Source organism: Eublepharis macularius, chromosome 12 (assembly GCF_028583425.1).
Source record: "Eublepharis macularius isolate TG4126 chromosome 12, MPM_Emac_v1.0, whole genome shotgun sequence".
Lineage (NCBI taxonomy): Eukaryota > Metazoa > Chordata > Lepidosauria > Squamata > Eublepharidae > Eublepharis > Eublepharis macularius.
This window is the reverse complement of record NC_072801.1, coordinates 59,617,783-59,638,923: the sequence shown is the minus strand read 5'-3', so window position 1 is coordinate 59,638,923 and position 21,141 is coordinate 59,617,783. Positions and strand designations below refer to the sequence as shown.

Here is a 21,141-nt window from a genome sequence, read left to right as displayed (position 1 = left end):
GGAATGCATAACAAAACTCAGAGGCTTGGCACACACAGAGATGCACACCACTAGATTTATTTCTTTGTTTACAAGTCTGACTTTCTTTGTTTTCAAGTCTGACTTAAATGGTGTGTTTTTCACCATTTAAGTCTCCCAAGGTCCAACCTCCCTAAAATTTATGGGGGTCTTTAGAGGACAGGGAGGAGTAGGTTCCTGGCAAATTTGGTGGATTTTGGACCTTGGGGGGCATTTTATGGCCCCCCAAAGAAGGTACCATCAGCCACCCCTTTTTTCCCTATTGTGTAGAGAAACTGACAGCAATTGGGGAAATTCATAGATCATGTCTTACACAGGGCCCAATCTCCTTGAAACTTGGGGGTCTTTAGTGGACAGTTAACAGTAGGTCCCTTGCAAATTTGGTAAAATTCGGCCCTAAAATGCATCCCAAATGCCCAGAAAGCCCGGAATCACATTTCCCACTGGAAGCAATGCTCAAATGTACTGAATTTGCTCTGTATTGCCGAGCCGAACTGGGCCGTTTTCACACACCTGTAAGCCTCCAGAAAATCGCACAAAACCCACAGCACGACAGCATCTTCATAGTATGATTTCCTGTCATGAGCCCATTTAATGGCACAATTTCTGATCCTGTCATGCCGTGAGTTTTGCATGATTTTCTGGAGGCTTTTGGGCATGTGAAAACAGCCCTGGAGAATGATTATCCTCCACTCTGTCCTTTTCTGGTTCATGGATGAGGCATGTTTCTAAACTTTTACTCAGATGCTTAACTGTGTTGCCCTGATCTTTCTTCCCACCTCCTCTTTATCCTGACCAAAGACGCTGCATGGAGAGGAAGAGGAGGGTGCAGGAAGGAGGAGTAGGGAGGCGGTGGCGTCAACTAGAAAATGGGAGAATTTAAAACATGCCAGACTAAAAGCAAAACAGTTTGGGTATAAGCTGGATCTAAGGGCAAAAAGATGGGAGAGGGAAGTGGAAGCTGTCCAAATCAACACTCTGCAATGGCAACTTGCTGATTATGACCATTGACACTTGCATCTGTGACTACATCATTTCCCCGACACGTACACAGACTAGGGCTACAGGACACATGTTCACCTAGGGTAAAATGGACACGGGAAGGTAGGAACAGATATGATTCTAGATACTCGCATAGCCTTGTGTAATTTGTCTCGTGTAGTTTGGCTCTTAGTGGCAAGGAACCCTCTTCTATGAAGTCTAAAAGCATAGGAGTTTGATCTTCTTCAGCATATACACATCCTATTTATAGCTGCCATCACCCCTCAAATTAATTGCAGCCTCAAAAGAAGGCATTCAACAGGTAAAGCCTACCCCAACACTGAGACCAGCCAGAAAACTGCCACTCTTACTCTTGAAATATGGGCATCCAAGGTTTCCAGCCACAGCTTCACAGTCCGAGTGTCAGACAATGGATCCAGAAGTATGATTACTGCTTTGCAATCTGGAAGCCTGGGCTTCAAGAGCTTTATAACAGGTTGAAATTCAGTAGCTGTAGCTAACCTGCTATTAAAACAGAAACCATGCCACCTCCAGTCTCCCCGCTGCCCTTCCCAGAATTTGAACCAGGGCTAATAGGGATAGTTTTTGTGATCTGTTTTTAATGCAAGGAATCACTTCTGGATCATATCCAAAGGAAATTATAACTTTTATATAAGACACATCAAAGTATAAAAAACAGTCTCTAGTCCACAAGACATTATGCCACAAGGTACTACATGAGTCCTTTTTTGTGTTCACAGGACAGGCACAAGTGCATCCGAAGATATCAAGAGCACATTTCACTCCCTCCCACTTCCTCTCCACCCCAGATTGGATATTTAGGGAGCTGGCCTGCCTTGTCTTCCTGGCTGGTTAGACTCTAGCACATGTTGTCAGAAATTGCCCACTCCTCCATTCATACCCTGTTCTTTCCATGCTCACCAAATTCTCTCACGACAGCCAGCCCAATGCCACTGGTGCCACCAGTCACTATTGCCACCTTGTCTGGGTAACGGAGATAAGTTGCCATGCTCGTCGTTTGCCTCAGTTTCTCTTAATGACTAAGAACCATCTGAGCTTTTTATTAAGGAATGGCAACAGCACAACATGTAACCCACAGTGAGCACACCCATGGGCCTCACAGCATGCTGGGAGTCCTTCATCTATCCACAGATCGATTGGAATGATAATAGCTATTCTCTGCAACAGCTGCCTACTCCCCACCCCTTTACACCTTTTATAAGATAACCATCTTTTATTGGCTGTCTCCATCAATGCACTAGAACATGTACAAGGAAATATCTATGAAAAGCTTTCCAGTATGTCTATTTTGCATATTCTTTTTTATTGTTACACCATCTCATCTTTTACTATAAATTAAATGAAACATTGATTCGAATGCAAATATTGATTTGGAAAGTATTCATAGTTTCTCCGCGGAGAAGTTTATTGTAATGCATGGTTTCCTGTGTTTGAAAAAAACACACTCCGTGTCCTGGAGGAATTTTTAAATTGCCCAGCACAAATGCAAAATAAAGGAGTGCTGTTTTATTTGGCGGATATTCTCTGGGAAATTTGATGAATGAGAATAGGTGAGAAGCATTAAAGGATTTTCTAAAACCATTCAGGGTTTTTTTAATCATGACATCATATTATGTAACAATCACAGTTTTTTATTTACTCATCTTTATCTGGTCACCCAGTTTTGAGGAATCCAATGAATCCTGAGGAGTTTTTGCTTCCACTTTCTCCCTGAAAGTTTGGTAAAGCATCATACAATTTCTCCTCTACTGTTAGCAGTCAGACCCCCTCCTCATGTTGATAGGGCAGTTTACTGATGGAATATCATAAACCTCCTTCCTCGTATTCCATAAACAAAAGGCATTGCCTGGCCGAAGGCAGAATGAACACCAACCAGACAGGAGCCTGGAAAATTACCAGGCTCCTGTCTGGAGTCAGAACGGCAGGGTAACCAACAGCCCCCTCCATACCTTGGAGGTTCATCACTTGGAACGAGGAGGCTCCCAGGAATCTCTTGACACATTCCGTCAACACCCAACATTTTTTCCCTAATCAAGCAACACCCAAGCTATTTAGTAAACCTGGTAGCTTTTCCCATACGGTGCTCAAAGGGTCATCAAGCACCTTTCCTATCTATATTCCACCTTAGGATGCCTCCCCCAACTCCATTATCCACCTCCAGAGCCAGCCAGCTTGCCCCAAGGGAACAAGACATCAGCTTGCCCTAAGAAGCATTTCACCCTATAACTGGCTCCCCAGCCATGTGCTCCATGTTTGTGTGTCTTGGGACCCATCATACACTCCAGATTCATTTGGGCTTCTTCTCTTTGTGAAACACTGGTCATTTTCCTGCTGTTTTCATGGACTTCTATCTTCAAAACTGATATCACCCTCCCTAAACTGCTTTTTTCACCTTTCCTCTCTTATTTTCTTGGTTAGTCTTATATGAGTGATTCTGCACACATTGGATAATGCACTTTCAATCCTCTTTATAGATCATTTGGAGCGGATTTTTTTTGTGTGCGGAACAAAAAATCCACCTTAAACGATTGATAATGTGCATTGAAAGTGCATTATCCAACGTGTGTGGAATCCGCCTATGTGTGCTATAAGTGATTTCTGTATGTTTTCCCTTTTATTTCTCTTGAATTAAAAAAAATCTTTCAGGATGGTTATCTTCCTGACTTATTTGAGAATTCTATAAGCAAATAACGGAGGATCTCAGTTACTACCTCTAACCTGTCTCCTTTAAACCTAAACCCCCAAATTAATGAAGAGGCCACGGATGTGGGTAACAACAATACAAGCACATGGACAATAGAGTCCAGATTCTGGTAGCATTTTCCCACTAGCCACCTCTTGAGCAAGTGTTTTGCACAAATTATGAAGTATCCTCAAGCTGCTTCTTGGTCTCCTTTCATCTGCCAGACTGTTAGCATACAAAGCTCTGGGGATAAATAATTGTGTGTTGTTATAGCCTTTTGGTACCATTATAAGACAACAGACTTGAGGGGCAACGAGAACGTGACATGAGAGCCCATTAGTCATGGTGACTGCGAGAGGGCTGGATATAGGAAAGGGAATTCCTCCCCCCACCTCAGTCTGGGAAGAGAGGCTAGAGTAAGAAGAACCGATTGGTGGGCTTGCTTTCCCCTCCAGGCACTAGAAGCCCAGCCCAAGAAGGGGATGAAATCTGCAGTAACCCTTAATGTGGTAGTTAAACCATAGCAACTTCTTTTCTTTTCTTTTTGTGGCTGCAAATCTTGTGCCACATCTATTTTCCCCATCCTGTGCGTTCCCTATATTCTATAGGCTGTTGTAGTTCCATAAAGACCTTTCTTGGTTAAAATAAGTTGTGTCAGACTTCACATGTGTGCTGACTGCTCAGTCACGTGCTAAAACTCTATACATGCTCAGAGGCTCATCAGCTTGCCCCAAGAGCTGGTGAAGGGAAAAGCCTGTTTCAGTTTGGGTGGTGGTGGTGCTACTGGAGAAACTGAGGATCAGAGGGAGGAAGAAAAGAATAAAGACACACACCCCTGCTCCGTAACAAATGCTATAGCAATATACCTATATCCAATACTTTTTAGAAACAGCCTGCCAGCAGTTGTGGTGGGGGAAAACACTAGATGTGGGTGGGGAGTGCAGAAATCCCTACCTTCCCCGCCAGACTTTCACCAATGCAGCCAGAAAAAGGACATCTAGATAATGATGTCATGAGAAACCCATCAGTGCTTTTTCTAAGGTAGCAAACAAGACTGGAGACCCTTTAATAGAGGCTTAATGTGCAGAAAAGAGCAGCTGAAGGTTTGCTTTGTATGGAGGTAAATAATACCCCATTAATTCTGCTTTTTTACCCTTCTCTAGGAAGCTGGTAACCCTACCTTTTCCCCAGTGAAAAGGTAGGGTCACCAGAGAGGTGGCAGGAAAGCCTCTTGTGAATGTGCATGTGTGTGATTCCTGGTAGGTGCCAGAGAGTCTGTGTTGGCCTTGCCTGGAGCTCCCAAGGCCCATCCTATCCAAGACCTGAGCCCTGTTGCGGAAATGAGGTTGTGTGAGCCTTGTCTCAGTGTCCTGAGGCCTTTCCTGTTCCAATGAGGTGGAGAAAAACTAGGACTGACTCCTTGTTTGAGGATGCTGGAAATGGGTGCTAGGAAAGACAGCAGGAGGGGGAGGAACACTGTTCTAAAGCCTTCTTTAAAGGTGAGAATCAGACCAGTAGAGTCCTTTTTAAAAACTGCACTATTCAATGGAAAGAGAACCACCTGTGGATGGAATGTCTGATTAGGCATTCTTATTTTTAAGGCAGTGGTTCCCAATCTGGGTGCTGGAGACACCTTAGGGGCTATTGAGTTCTTGCAAAGGGTTGGCAATTCCATCCGTGCATTAAGAATTGTCATTTTCATTTTTGTTGCTGGTTTTCTCAGTCAGTGGATAGTAATACAACTCTGAACTACTATCAGATGAGAGGTCTATGAATTTTGTTGAGATTAAAAAGGGGTCTCATACTTGAAAAGGTTGGGCACCCCTGCATTAAGGCTGCAGGAGAAAGATTTTAATAAACTTGGACACTGTTGAATTGGAAGAAGAAAGAAATGACATTGTAATTACAGAATTGCAATGAATTGCACAATCATGTCACAGCCTTGTTTTGCCATCTCTTTATTTGTAGGATAACCCATCCTGTCATAATGTTTTCTATGTTATTCCCTCCCCAAAACTGTGGGGTACCTTCAAAATGGGGCACCAGCAGTGTCCAGGAAGATACAACCGTTGTTATGTAGGGAAACGTCCTCCAGAACAAGTTTCTCACCCAGGCTAAGATCCCTGTGTTCTCTGGCTTCTTTTTTCTCAAGATTCTCCTGCTGAGTTTTTTTTTAATGAGACTTCTGAGTTCCTTAGATTGACCACTGTTGAGGGGAGCCAGGAGAGTTATCACCTCTGAGTAACAAGTACATTAGACACTGGAGAGGACTTTAACTCATGTTGTATTAGGTCCTCTTTTGTTCTCCGGAGCTTATCTCTTAACACTCCCAATCTGGTGGTAATTGTCAGTTCTTTGTTGGATAGCAGAGCCAAAACGGAATTAAATAGTTCTTCCTAAATTGAGTTCTCAAGAAGACCCTGAGGCCTCCCTGTCTGGCTCCCTTATGCCGTGAATGCCAAAGAGCCACTCTCATCCGCAATCAGAGAGGCATCTTTTTGCCAGCTTGGAAGCAAAAGGTTTAAGATCAAATTGTTAAAAACCCTCACGGGGATTTTACCAATGGTGCCCAAGAAACTGAGAGAGAAATTAAATGCTGAAATAACAACATTGGAAATTTTGGAAGCGATACAAGATACAAAAGTGGGAAAGGCGCCAGGACCTGATGGACTTACAGCTAAATTTTATAAAGTAATGGCAGAGGACTTGAAGCAGCTGATGCAGAAAGTGATGAATGCGATTTTGGAAGGTCATGATTTGCCGGAGACATGGAATGAAGCTAATATTACATTAATACCCAAAAAAACACAAGATTTGACTAATGTGAAAAATTATAGACCGATATCCTTAACAAATAATGACTATAAGATTTTTGCAAAAATATCGGCTGAGAGGTTAAAGATCTGGTTGGTAGAGTTTGTGGGGGAGGAGCAGGCAGGTTTTTTACCAGATAGACAGATAAAGGACAATTTGAGGACGGTTTTGAATGCAATAGAATATTATGATAAAAACCCAGGAAAACAAGTTGGATTTTTTTTGTGGATGCCGAAAAAGCATTTGACAATTTAAATTGGGATTTTATGTTTGCAATGATGGAAAAAGTGCAGATGGGTAAGATGTTTATTCAAGCAGTAAAGATGACATACAAAAACCAATCTGCAGCTATAGTTGTTAACCGGGACATAACAAAAAAATTGGAGATAAGAAAGGGAACGAGACAAGGATGCCCACTCTCTCCATTGTTATTTGTAATGGTATTGGAAATTTTACTTAGACAAATACGTGAAGATGATGAAATTAAAGGTATGAAGATTAAAGGGTATACATATAAGGTAAGGGCCTTTGCAGATGATGTGATGGTGATAGTGGAAGATCCGCTCCAAAATATGCCAAGACTGTTGGGTAAGATAAAAGAATTTGGAGAGTTGGCAGGATTTTATATAAATAAAAAGAAATCTAAACTGCTTTGTAAAGATATGTCTAAACAACAACAGCAAGAGTTAATGAAGATAACGGATTGTGAAGTGGTTCATAAAACAAGGTACTTAGGTATTGAGTTAACTGCAAAAAATATTGACTTATTCAAGAACAATTATGAAAAGTTATGGTAGCAAATAGATAAAGACATGATGGTATGGAATAGGTTAAATCTGTCATGGTTGGGTCGTATTGCCGCAATTAAGATGAATGTCCTACCAAGGATAATGTTTTTAATGCAGACCATTCCAATAGTGAAAGACAATAAGCAATTGGTTTGGGCGAGGGATTGGATGCTGTTGGAAAACCATAAACTATTGACATTGGAAGGGTACAATAAAACCTTTGGATGGCATGCATATCTATGGTATGAAAAGACTAAGGCTGATATGATGTTTTTGCATCATTTTGTGAAGCGAAGTCTCTCAAATATAAGAGATATTTGAATGAAAAAACACCAATGTGGATTGTACCAGTGGAGGTTGTCAATCCAAGGACTGAATACGAAGGAGAGGAGTGGACGACATATCAAAATATCCTTAGAGTGGACCATAGTATTAAAAACAATGAAGAATTGCCATTTCGATATGGTTGGTTTCAATATATGCAGATAAAAGATTTGTATGATTCTGATCGGAGGAAAGCAGGTTTTAGGAGAGAAAGTTCAGAGCTGGAACAATGTTTACTTCAGGGGGTGGGGGGAATTGATATCTAAAGTGTATAAAATTTTGTTGAAATGGTTTACAGAAGACGAGATAGTAAAAGTTCAAATGGTAAAATGGGCAATAAATTGTAATAAGGATATATTGATGGAAGCTTGGGAGAAATTGTGGTAGAATACTATAAAGATATCAACATGTACCACGATAAGAGAAAATGTTTATAAAATGATTTATAGATGGTATCTTACGCCAAAAAAGTTAGCTAAGGGAAACAGTCAGATGTCAGATAAATGTTGGAAATGTGGGAAACGTGAAGGTTCTTTTTACCATATGTGGTGGACGTGTGAAAAAGCTAAACAGTTCTGGGGGGAAATAGTAGACGCTATGTCAGATATATTACAGAAAAATGTTGTTAAAAACCCAGAATTGTTATTGTTATGTATGAACCTTGAAGAATTTGATAAAATGGACAGGATAATGGTGTTTTATATGATTACGGCGGCTAGGATACTATATGCTCAGTTGTGGAAGATAAAGGAGATACCATCAGTGGAAGATTGGATCTTGAAAACATTGAATCTGGCAGAAATGGACAAACTTACAAGGAAACTACGAGAAGAACTTGTGGAAGAATATAAAAGAAGCTGGGAGAAACTTAAGAATTATGTAGAAAAAAAGTGGGACATTAAAGGGAAAGTGTGGTCTTTGGATACTTTTTAAGGGGAGGATAGTGATCTGTTACTTTAACTGAATATAGAGATAGAAACTTTAACATTATATTGGAAAAGGATAATATAGTTTGTGATAATATACCAGGCTATAGTGATGTATTTTGCTATAATACATTAGGTTATAATAAGACAAGATTTATAGGGTATACACCAGATTATGGTATATTGTAGGACACTATATTAAATGCTTAATTTAAGTTATAAGAGGAAAAAATGAGACAATATATCTTAAAGTAATACTGAAAATAATAAATTTGAATGTTATAGATATGGTATAGTAGATATATATTATTTTGGATATGGAATATTATATGTTATACTATTATAGAGTATGTTATTACAGAGAGTGTATATGTTGAGTAATAGAATATATGATTCATTGCTAGAATATACTGGATATTATATAGTATTAAATATATGATACATATTGTTAGAATATATTATATGTTATTGGATAGCTATGTTATATAGGGTTTAGGATGGTTAAGGATTATATATTAAGGGAATGGAAAAATGTCGGAAGTCAATGGAAAAGGGGGGAAAGGTGGGGGATATTATTATATGGGGGAGATAAAATAATGTGTTGTATGTGTGAATTGATATAATGACCCATCCAATAAAAATTCTTTAAAAAAAAACCCTCATGGGGAAGATCCCTCTGGAATATAGAAATTCTTTCTGACATAGCAACAAGCTGGGATCTCTGGGGCTACCAAAAGTAAGAAAAAACTTTTGTGCCTTGTATAAATGAAGAGGCTTGACTGAAATTAAGTCAATAACTAGTATGTTCTCATGTAAAAGGGCTTTTTGATGATGATTGGCCCATCTTACTGAGTTCCAGGGTAATATCTTGCCTTTGTAGGTATAAATAGTCAGCACATTTTGCAGGGCTGTAGCTTTAACAGGGTTTGTGCCTTCTCAGTTTGGGTCTGCCAAGCCTTGCCCTTGTTAACACCCCCTTTTTGGAGAAGAGGATGCAGTTTTTCAGTCATAGACCCGACAGAGTCTGCTTTAACTTTAGTATGCTGCAACAGCTTCTGGGTAAGTTGAATAAGTTGGGCCGAATCCACACTTCCTTTTCGTTTCCACACCTTTTTTTGCAAGCGGTACACTGTTCATGGAGATATTCACACGCTTTCCCATTCCGCTTGTTCCCCACCATCACCGTGCCACAATTGCACCTTCCTTCTAAACCACGTGATAGTGGCGGAAATCCATTTTCTCCTCACCTTTTTTTTTTTTTTGCGCAGTGCAGAAAGGTCAGTATACCGGTAAACCAACTGTAGTGGGCAGTGGTTTGCGCGGGAAAAGAAACCATCACCGGAGCATGTGCATATCACACGGGGACCGTTTCCCTACTGTGTTCCGCCATTTTTAAGAGCGCGAGGAGCCAAGCTGAGCAATCCTGTATTTCCCACAACGATCATCTCCAGTAAATGGCAGGTGCGGAAAACAAATATATTCCTGAAAGTTTAGGATGCAGGTGGGAGATTCTACCATGTGCAAAAGACAGAATGCATCATCTCGTGGTGTCGCGTGGCTGTGCTGCGAAGCATGCCAACCACAATCTGAGCCATCATCACAAATATCACACTCTGAGCATCCATGTTGTTAACTACTAAAAGCAGAAAACCACTCTGAGCAGCAGAATTTCCGGACAATGCCTTTAATGTGACAATCTGATTTCAAATTTGCCCGCCATATCAACCAGCCAATTGTTAGAAAGTGGTCTGTGACAAGCAAAAAATGAGCCAATCAAAGATGAGGGGGAGGGTACATTGCCATTTCTTAAAAGTCGGAATATCGGTATACCGGAAAATTGACTTTTTTTAAAAAAAAAAAGGGAAGTGACGTGCACCATCAATTCTGACGGCAGAGGATAGAACCGCCCACTGTAACGCTTTACTCAGTGGCGTGTGGAGAAATGATTGCGCCATGAAGATGCACTGGAAGGGTGAGTGTGATGATGCACAGCATGGTAGCGGAATGAACCCGATTGCCATGACTGCGCAAGATAAGTGGATGGTGAGTGAGTGTGGATTCGGCCTTGATCAATTTTACTGTCAGTTATTTTCAATCTTTCAAAACTAAGGTCCAACTCAGTTTTCGCTGTTAGTAGCATAGAGTCAAAAAGCATATCATTGGGACTTCTGTTGTTAACAAGTCCATCTTTTACTGATGTTTACTGCTGACAGGATTTAACTCCCTTCTCAGCTGTGCAATTAGTGTCCTCTTCTAAATTTACGAGGGGAGTGATGCAATTAGAAGTTGGGAAAACAGAGATCAATGGAGCAGAGCTCGGAAGGAAAAAGTCATCCATTTTTGTCTGTTTGCCTGCCGGGAGGGAAAATAAATCATCTGCGTAGTGGGCTCTTTTTATTGTTCCCAACATTTGGAGAAAACAACTCCCACAAACTCCAGCTTCTGATAGCAATTAAAACACACTAATGACAGACCAAGTTCTCAATGAGAGTATTTTAATTTCAGTTAATAGACCAAGCAGTAGCACTCCCAGCTGTAGGCTCTCAGGGCCAAGCTACAAGTGACACTTGAACGGCAAGTGGATCAAGTGGAGAGCAAGTGGAGGACAAGTGAACAGGGAGGAATACACTTGCCGTCATTCGTCACTTGTAATTTGGCCCTCAGAGATAACGTGAGCTGACTGTCAGAAAAAAAAAAATAGACCAGGGAACTGAAACTGCTAAAATTCCATTTAAAATCACTGTATGAACAACCTTGAGATCAAAGCTCAGCACAGGCACTTATATTACAGCTTGAAGAAAGCAGGAGTACGAACGGCTCAGAACGCCATCTTGAATTTGAGCCTCTCTTCAAAATGGGCATTTTGCAGGCTGCTTTACTTTGAGTTCCCTCTTTTTTGAAAAAGAACTTGCATTTTCTCAGCATTCTTGACAGATTTTTCCAATCCTTCCCTTCTGCTGTTAAGTTGCCATCTCCTCTCCTGTCATATGCTTTGTTAAATCATCAAATGAAGTTTTAATTGTTGTGAACGCTTTTTAAAATCCAGTTTTTGGGCCCTCTTTGAGGAATATAAGCTGAAGTAGAACTTCCGCTGCTACACCTTCCAACATGGGAGGACAGGCAGGAGAGAATGATAGATGTTTTGATATACATCAACTCCACCACTGTTTTGTTCAGAAACCCTAATTTTGAAGGATGTGCAAAATCGCTGTTCCCTCTGCATCAAGCAAGTACAATTTACGCATAAAACATCTGAAACGGGGTGAAAGAGGAGAAGCAAACAAATCCAGGAAGAGAGCTTGGAGGTGAAGGGAAAAGAAGCTGAGAGGGCACCAAATCCCACTCTGCTAGGAAGGGTAGGTCCTGAAATTAACATACATGTATCAAAACCAAACAGCAAAAAACATACTTATGGCACCACTTCTCATTGAACCATGTCGTTATTGGGTGATGGGATGTGGAATAAGAACAAGCACTGCTGATGGTCAAGGGAATTAAACAGAAAAATCAACAGGAAGTGGTGTGGTAGGGTCAGTCACAGCTCTCTCAGGGCTCTCTGAGCCCCACCCACCTCACAGGGTGACTGTTGTGAGGATAATAAAAACACACTTTGTAAACTGCTCTGAATGGGCATTAAGTTGTGCTGAAGGGCAGTATGTAAATCAAATGTTGTTGTTATTAATTATAATGAGGATGATGACAATAATAATAAACTTCAAGGATCTTATGATCTTCGTCATGCATCTGACAAAGAGAACTGTGATTCTCGAAAGCGTATGCTGCTGTAATGTTGGTTAGTCTTAAAGGTGCTACTGGAATCTTTTCTCTTATGATCTTGCTCTCCTTGGGCACATCCATATGATAAACTAAAACCTAATTAGAGAAGGGACATTGCAGGGCTCAGCTCCTGCTTACAGTATCAGAGTCTGGGCCAGGTGGAGCTGAATCCAATTCTGCCAAAGCTTCTGGGCCTTCAGCATCCCAATTTCTATGAAGCATCACAATTTTTGATGACACTTTTCCTATTCCTTTTTCATCCTTCTCATCCTCTCTCCCTTTTCCCTCCCTCCTTGATACCTGCAGCCTGCTTGCCTCTCCATATGAGTGCAATGAAATCATATGCCTATGACATATTTCCTTCCTTGGAGCATGGAAAATTATTAGCAGTCAGATCCTACCTCATGGTGAGAGAGCAGTTTATTGATGGGATATCATAAACCCCCTTCCTCGTATTCCATAAACACAAGGCACTGCCTACCCCGTCAAAATGGATTGCAAGTGGACAGGAGCCTGGAAAATTATCAGGAGGTGAATCAGAGTGGCTGGCTGACCAATGCCCCCCTCCACACCCCAGAGCTGGATCATTTAGAACAACGAGGCTTCCATGAAGCTCAGCCTGTCAATGCCTAATCTTGCTTCCCCTAATCAAGCAACAGTCAAGCTTTTCAGCAAGCTTGGTAGCTTTCCCCATCCAGTGCTCAAAGGGTCATTAAGCACCTTTCACACCAATAGTCCACCTTAGGAAGCCTCTCCCATCTCCATTGTCCACCTTGGCAGAAAGGTCAGCTTTTCCCAGGGAGCATTTCACACTATGACTGGACTATCCAGCCATGTGCTCTATGTGTGTGTGTGGACTAGACATGGGCACGAACAGCATTACGAACAGAAAAAACCCACGAACAGCCTAATCTGCTGTTCTTGAACAAGCTGTTCATGAGGCCCCATCCTAAATGAACAGGTTGTCGTTGCAAGCCTTGTTCGTTGCCTTTGGCAGCCGTTCATCAAGCCAGACAGTCTGGCACCTGCGATCAATCCATTTGGCAACTGGGGGCAGGGAGGGACTGAACTCTGTCTGAACTCCTTCTGGCTTTCCTTCTGGCTTTAACCCTTCAAAGTACTTCCAGCAGAGAGTCCTGTTTTTGCCACTGTGAAAAGAAAATGACAGCCAATGGGGAGACTCGTGGATCATGCCTTTCCCGGGATGCAATCTCTCTGAAACTTGGGGGGGGGGGAGGGTCTTCAGAAGACAGAGAGGACTATGTCCCCAGCAAATTTGGTGGGTATTGGACATTGGGAAGGTCACTTTTGTAACCCCTCAAACTAGCTGCCAGCAGACACTGCTGTTTTTGCCAGGGCAGGGCCCTTTAAACTATCAGCTGGCAGGCGGCAGGGGGGGATTCTTTAAAGGGATTTTTAAAGGGCCAGGTAAGTGAGTTTGAGGGGAAGGGGGCTAAGTGGGGGGTTGGGGGGTGCTGGCCCCCACAAACAACAAACATATCCGGGAACAGTTCATGTTCATCCATGTTCATTGTTTGTTGTTCGTGGATGGCAACGAACGATGAACAGGGTGTTTGGGGTTTTATTCCATTCATGCCCATGTCTAGTGTCGACCTGCCATACACCCCTAAATCCATTTGGGCTTCTTTTCTTCCTGAAACACTGGTCATTTTGCTGCTGTCTTCATGACTGGAAATTATTGCCCTTCTTAACTGCTTTTGTAACCCTTGTCCACTAGAGGGCGATAAAGAGTTGGGGTAGTCCTTATAAGGAAAAAAAGGCACAATTTTCCTTGAGAGACTGGAGGGCCTGAAACTGCAGGGAGAAGCACTCTGTCCTCAGAAACACTCCTTTCATGAACTCTCAGTGTTGTAGGTATGAGAATTTCTTTACTTATTACTGGGAGGATTGTGTTTATATTAATTGGCTGTTAGTTGTATTTTGATTATTGTTAGGACTATTTGAAATGAATGTTACATGTATAAATTTTCCTTGAGAGACTGGAGGGCCTGAAACTGCAGGGAGAAGCACTCTCTCCTCAGAAACACTCCTTTCATGAACTCTCTGTTAATGTTGTAGACTCCTGTGAAGAACAGAAGGCGTCCCTACGCAGAGCACAGCTACAAGTTGCTGCATTTCTAGGAACTGTCTAGTAGATGTCAGAAAGACTGAGACCTGGGTCTGCTTGAGCAAAACAGGCCCGTTTTGTTACATGATTGTTGCATATGCTCTATTATTATATTGTTCCAAATAAGATGCTTTCTTTTCCAAGTTTGTTCATTGTTATTTTTTATAAATATAAGTGTCACAAGGTGGGATCATAGTGTTATAGACATGAACTCTCCCAGTTCTCAAATTAGATATATCTATTTATATGATGTTGTTCCTTGAACAAAACAGGTTACACTTTCCTCCCCTTTCCTCCCTGATTTCCTTAGTTAGCCTTATATGTGTGCTTTATGTGATTTCTTTAGGTTCTTCCTTTTATTTCTCTTCAATAAAAAAATCTTTCTGGTTGGATATTTGCCTGGTTTACTTGAGAGTTTGAGAATACTACCCATAAACATAGGTGGAGAAACCCTGTTATTCCTCTTACTTATACTTTTTAAAGCTAAATTCCCTAATTAAATGGGACACTGCCTACATGTTGACAACAGATTGCAGATTCTGGTAGTGTTTTCCCACTAGCCCCTCTTGAAGAGGCCTCTTGCATAAAAGTATCCGCAAGCTACTCCTTGGTCTTGTTTCATCTACTGGACCATTTTCCTACACAGCTCACAGGATAGCCAAAAACACACCCTAGCTTTGTTTCTGAACTGGTCGTAGTTGCCAAGTTGAGCAAGATCTTCCTCTGATAGCAGCTCGAGCAATCTCTCACTCACTTGAGGTCTCAGCACCCATAAAAAGTCCATTTTGGCGAATTTCTCAGTGCAAGCCTTCTCAAATGACAAAAAAATCCACATCTTCTTGATCCTTAAAGACCACCTTAACAGTACTGGTGGGAGAAGCATTGAGCCGAGTAGCCCCTCCTCACATCTGTCTTGTAGAGCTGGCTCATAGGCTCTCCTGGTTTCATTTTCCTGCAGCTACAACAGAAGCACTTGCAGTTACATCTCAAGTTTAGAAAATGACATTCCACTTGCCCAGCTCTTATGAAGCTGAAGTTGGTTCCTAATTCTCAGTTCCTAGTTCCTTATTGGCAGACCAGTTCACACTTCCTAATTCACAGTTCCAAGTTCCTTATGGCAGAGTCAGTTCCTAGTTTCTTATTTGCAGAGCTAAACACAAATATTGGGGGAAGTTGAAAAGTTCTGTACCCCAAAATAAAGACTGTAGGAGCACATATAATACACCTCCATATTCAGTGGACTCTCCCCTCTAAGTGGGCATATACTGGGTCCTAAAAAGCCCACGTCTTGAGTTAACAGCTTCAAAGTAGGGTAAGAGATACAAGCCCTCTGCACCCCCAAACAATCTTGCATGGCCCCACATCACACAACCCTCCGCTCACTAGACTGCCCCCTACAGCCAGACAGGTGCTGGTGCCCATCCAAACATGTTGGTGGGAAAATGGCTGTTTGGGGCTGTTAATTACCAGCACACCACTTTTAACATCTAGACGCCAGAAATCAGACAAAGGTGACTTTCATTCTTACTTTTATTTTCTTTGGGCTCTCAGAGGAATAAAAAAAGTATGAACAGGATTTTTCTTACATGTACAGTTGCTTAAAACAAAACATTATTTATTTCTATTACACCCCACCTTTCTCAACAATGGTGATCCAAAGCACCATACATCATTCTCCTCCCCTCCAAAGTCACCTCTCTTCCCAAAACAGGCTTGTGTGAGACTGCCTCTCTCCAGAACCAGTCTTTCAATCACTTCCAGTATATGTCTTGTTGTAGGATCTGGGGCATCCAGGTTCAAATCCTCACTGAGCCATGGAAGCTTGCCAAGTGACTTTGGGCCAGATATACACTCTTGCAGGCTTTCCAACCTCCAGGGAGGGGCTGCAGGTCTCCCACAAGTACCACTGATCACCACACAACAGAGATAATTCCCCCTGGAACAAATGGCTGCTTTGAAGGGTGGACTCTGTAACATTCATTATACCTTGCTGATTTCCCTCCTCTCCCCCTAACTGGGCTTCACCAGGCTCCAACGCCCAAAGGAGAATGATGTGCAGTGCTTTTTAAACTGCTGACAATTGTACCATTTCAGCCTTGTTTTACAGTTTTGATTGGTACCCTTCAAGTTCTGTTCTAATTGTTAAGTGACAATGGTTTAAAATGAGTAAGTTCAAAGAAGATATGTGACAAACCCCTGCTCAAACTTGCTCAGTGCTTGGGTTGCCATCAGGCCTGGAGAAAAAACTGTCCTGTCCCTTTAACAGAGGACTAATATGTGGAAATGGGCAGTTAAAGTTTTTCATAGTATTACCTAGCAAATAACATCCCGTTAAACCTCTGTTTCAGGGACAGGACATTTTATTTTCAGGCCTGCTGGCAACCTTACTCAGTACAGTCACTCAATTTGTCAGGGGACAGCTAATAAGTTTGTTTGCTTGCTACATTTATAGCCCACCTTTCTCCCTGAGACTCAAGGCAGATTACAAAATATGTAAAACAATGCAATCATACAGCAAAGTCCTTCAGTAAATAATGCAATAGGCCTAAGGTTACAGAGACTGAGAAACAATGTAAATAAAAGCTGCACAGAGTGGCAAAAACTGTCTAAGGCATGATATACCAACTGAGGACAGGGGGCTACAAATGTAAAGGACATGGCAGTAAAGGCAGGGAGGCGATACATAAATAAACACAGCAATAGACTAGGCACTTTTCACAGCCAAAAACAACAATTTCCCCACTGACGTGAATTCACAGAATCACAGAATTGGAAGGGGCCATACAGACCTTCTAGTCCAACCCCCTGCCCAATGCAGCATGAGCCTAAAGCATCCCTGATAAATATTCATCCAACCTCTTCTTGAAAATGAAGGGGAGCTCACCACCTCCCTAGGCAGCTAATTTCACCTTTGAACTACTCTGACCATGAAAAGGTTTTTCCTAATATCCAGCTGGTACCTTTCTGCATGTAATTTAAGCCCGTTGTTTCAAGTCTTATCCTCTGCTGCCAACTGGAAAAGCTCCCTGCCCTCCTCCAAATGACAGCCTTTCAAATGTTTAGAGAGCAATCATGTCCCCCCTCAATCTCCTCTTCTCCAAACTAAACATTCCAAAAGCCTTTCCTCGTAGGGACCCCTGATCCAGACCCCTGATCATTCTCTTCGCTTTCTTCTGCACCCTCTCGATTTTGTCCACATCCTTTTTGAAGGGAGGCCTCCAGAACTGCACACAGTACTCCAGGTGCAGCCTGACCAAGGCAGTATAGAGAGGAATTATGACCTCCTGCGATTTCGATGCAATGGCACTTTTGATACAACGCAAGACAGAGTACCTTTTTTTGCCACCACATCACACCGACTGCTCATATTTAGTTTACAGTCCACTTTTACCCCAAGATCTCTTTCGCATACACTACTACCCCGAAGCGTATTCCTCATCCGCAATTTGTGCTTCACATTTTTGTGGCCCAGATGTAATACTGTGCACTTATCTATGTTGAATTGCATCCTGTTCACAACTGCCCACTTCTCCAGAGTATTCAGATCTTGTTGATTTTTAACTCTTATCTTCTTGGGTGTTTGCCACTCCTCCTGATCTCTGGATCAAAGCAGGTTCAGATGAGGGGTTCTGTGCCATTTGGTCAAAGTTTACAGCCCCTGACACCTTTCTAGAAGTTAACCCGAAGCAGGTAATTGCAGAAAGAAAACTCATACTAGTGATCAAAACTACAACATCAAGGCGGTTCCCAACACCAGCTTCTGGGAGGCAGCCCAAACAGGAGGTCTTAGCTCCAGAACCAATGTTTGGATGGGCATCAGCAGCTGTCTGGTTGTAGGAGGCAGTCTACTGAGTGCAAGACTGTGTGATGTTGGGCCATGCAAGATTGTTTGGGGGTGCAGAGGGCTTGTATCTCTTACCCTACTTTGAAGCTGTTAACTCAAGATGTGGGCTTTGTAGGAGGACCCAGTATACGTCCACTTAGAGGGGAGTGTCCGCTGAATACAGAAGTGTATTATATGTGCTCCTACAGTCTTTATTTCAGGGTACAGAGCTTTTCAACTTCCCCCAATATTTGTGTTTTGCTCTGCAAATAAGAAACTAGGAACTGGCTCTGCCATAAGGAACTTGAAACTGTGAATTAGGAACTGGGAACTGGTCTGCCAATAAGGAACTAGGAAGTGTGAATTAGTAACTGGGAACCAACGTCAGCTTCATCCTGCACTTCCTGGCTCTCCAGGAAGGGGAATCAGAGGCTGTTTTGATATTAAAAGGCCTGATGACAACACCCTCCCCCTTAAGCTAGATGACTGTAGGCAGAACTCTCTGGGACTATTTCCGTTGCATTGTCCAGCTTAATGGGTGGATGTTGTGAACAGGCCTTTTAATATCAAACCACCCTCTGATTCACCTTTTCATAACTGAGCTCTGAGTTAGCCTGGAAAGCAAAGAAGAGCAGGGCAATTGCAATGCCGTTTGCTCAACTTGACACCTCTCCTTCAGATGTTTGGGTAACTGACAACTTGGGATAAATAATTGCATTTTTTTTTAAACTTAGGGTACCATCACCAAACCAGAGACCTGAGGAACGAGGAGAATGTAGTATGAGAAACAGCTTGTAACGGCACTTGGGAAAATGCCTGGATTTAGGGAAGGGGATTCCTGTCCCCCACTTTGAGAAGAGAGAGTGATGTTCTAGAGTCACATGATCGGACTGGTGGGCTGGCTTTCCACTTCAGGCACTAGAAACCGAGCCCAAGAAGGGGATGAACGGGGTACTCTGTGGTAACACTTGATGTCGTAGTTAGACCATAGAAACTTCTTTTCTTTTTGTGGCGGCACACCTTGTGCTATCCTGTGTACTCCCTATATTCTGTAGGCTGTTGTAGTTCAATTAAGATTAAGATAAATTGTGTCAGGCCTCAGCTGTGTGCTGACAACTTAGTCATGTGCTAGAATTCTGTACATGCTCAGAGGCTCACCAGCTTGCCCCAAGAGCTGATGAAGGGAAAAGCCTGTTTCAGTTTGAGTGGCAGTGGAAGAAAGGAGTAAAGACAACACACACACACACACACACACACACACACTGATTAATAACAACTGGTGTAAGTGAGGGAAAGAAAGGTGAGAGGGCACCAAACACAGCTCAATTAGGTGGGGTAGGTCTTGATGAAAACTTTTGCTTATGCATCAAAATGAGACAGCAACAGCACAAAGATGGCATTTCTTTTCATTGAGCCATGTCTTTATTGAATGATGGGACTTGGGATAAGGACATGCACAGGTGTTGGTCAAAGGAATTCAACAGAAAATATCAACAGGAAGCAATTAATGAAGTTCAACAATTTCATGGTCCCGTTGTCCTTGGGCACATGCATCTTACAAATGGAAGCATAATTAGAGAGGGGACCTTCCACGGCTGAGTTCCTCCTTACAGTATCAGACCCTGGTGAAGCTGAACCCAAGATGGGGCTGCCACCTTTCATTCTGGACCTTCCTAGTCGGACACTAATCTCTACACCGCACCGACTCTCGAGTCTCTCACTTTTGATCCCCTTTTGCTACAGCTTCATGATGCAAAACCTTCCTGGAGTGCTTCTTGAATGGGTGACTTTGAGTAAATGACAGCTGAGCTCTTAGCTCTTGTCCTCACCCCATGTTACAGCTCTGTTACTTCCTGGAGGAGTCCTGGAAGCTCCCACTCCCATGTGGGCCAGGCTCAGGATCCACCTCGTCCTTCTTCCCAAAGCCGACTTCTGCTCCACCACTGAGCATGAGGTCGAAACCAGTACAGAAAGTTCCATCAGCAGCCAGGTACAGGACGCCCAAGGCCACCTCTTCTGGGGTCCCAAAACGTCCCAGAAGCTATAAGGATGCAAAAAAAGTAAATAAAGGTAGAGTACTATACTCATCTAATGCGATATAAGATTATGAGCTGAATCTCAGCAGAGAGGAATATTAGAAGAGGAGGACTTGATGGTGTCCCTTTCCACAGATTTCAGAAAGGGACAAACCAAAGATGTATTGTCGAAGGCTTTCACGGCCGGAGAACGATGGTTGTTGGGGGTTTTCCGGGCTGTATTGCCGTGGTCTTGGCATTGTAGTTCCTGACGTTTCGCCAGCAGCTGTGGCTGGCATCTTCAGAGGTGTAGCACCAAAAGACAGAGATCTCTCAGTGTCACAGTGTGGAAAAGATGTAGGTCATTTGTATCTACTCAGGAGGGGTGGGGTTGAGCTGAGTCATTCTGTAAGAGTTTCCCAGGGTGTGGAATGCTAATGGCGGGAGGCTTCACTGTGTCCTGAGGCGGTTCTTTTGCATATGGATTGGTGCTTGATGTGCTAATCTTCTCTGCAGGGCTATTGTCGGGTGTGGAGTGTTTTGTTGGCCTGGTGTTTTTCAGAACTGGAGCCCATGCTCTGTTCATTCTTAAGAAACCTTAAGAATGAACAGAGCATGGGCTCCAGTTCTGAAAAACACCAGGCCAACAAAACACTCCACACCCGACAATAGCCCTGCAGAGAAGATTAGCACATCAAGCACCAATCCATATGCAAAAGAACCGCCTCAGGACACAGTGAAGCCTCCCGCCATTAGCATTCCACACCCTGGGAAACTCTTACAGAATGACTCAGCTCAACCCCACCCCTCCTGAGTAGATAC

The 21,141-nt window shown here is 42.6% G+C and overlaps 1 protein-coding gene across 1 annotated transcript in view; it reads right to left on the bottom strand.

The window, feature by feature from the left end:
• The window catches only part of LOC129339511 (uncharacterized), a 57,869-nt gene that overhangs the window by 7,594 nt on the left and 29,134 nt on the right, over positions 1-21,141 (bottom strand). Inside the window, exons 18-20 of the mRNA XM_054994091.1 lie at positions 20,155-20,345; positions 2,681-2,751; positions 1,942-2,052 (exon numbers count right to left, since the gene is read on the bottom strand). Coding sequence (XP_054850066.1) covers positions 1,942-2,052; positions 2,681-2,751; positions 20,155-20,345 — 373 coding nt within the window. The remainder of the gene's footprint in view (positions 1-1,941; positions 2,053-2,680; positions 2,752-20,154; positions 20,346-21,141) is intronic.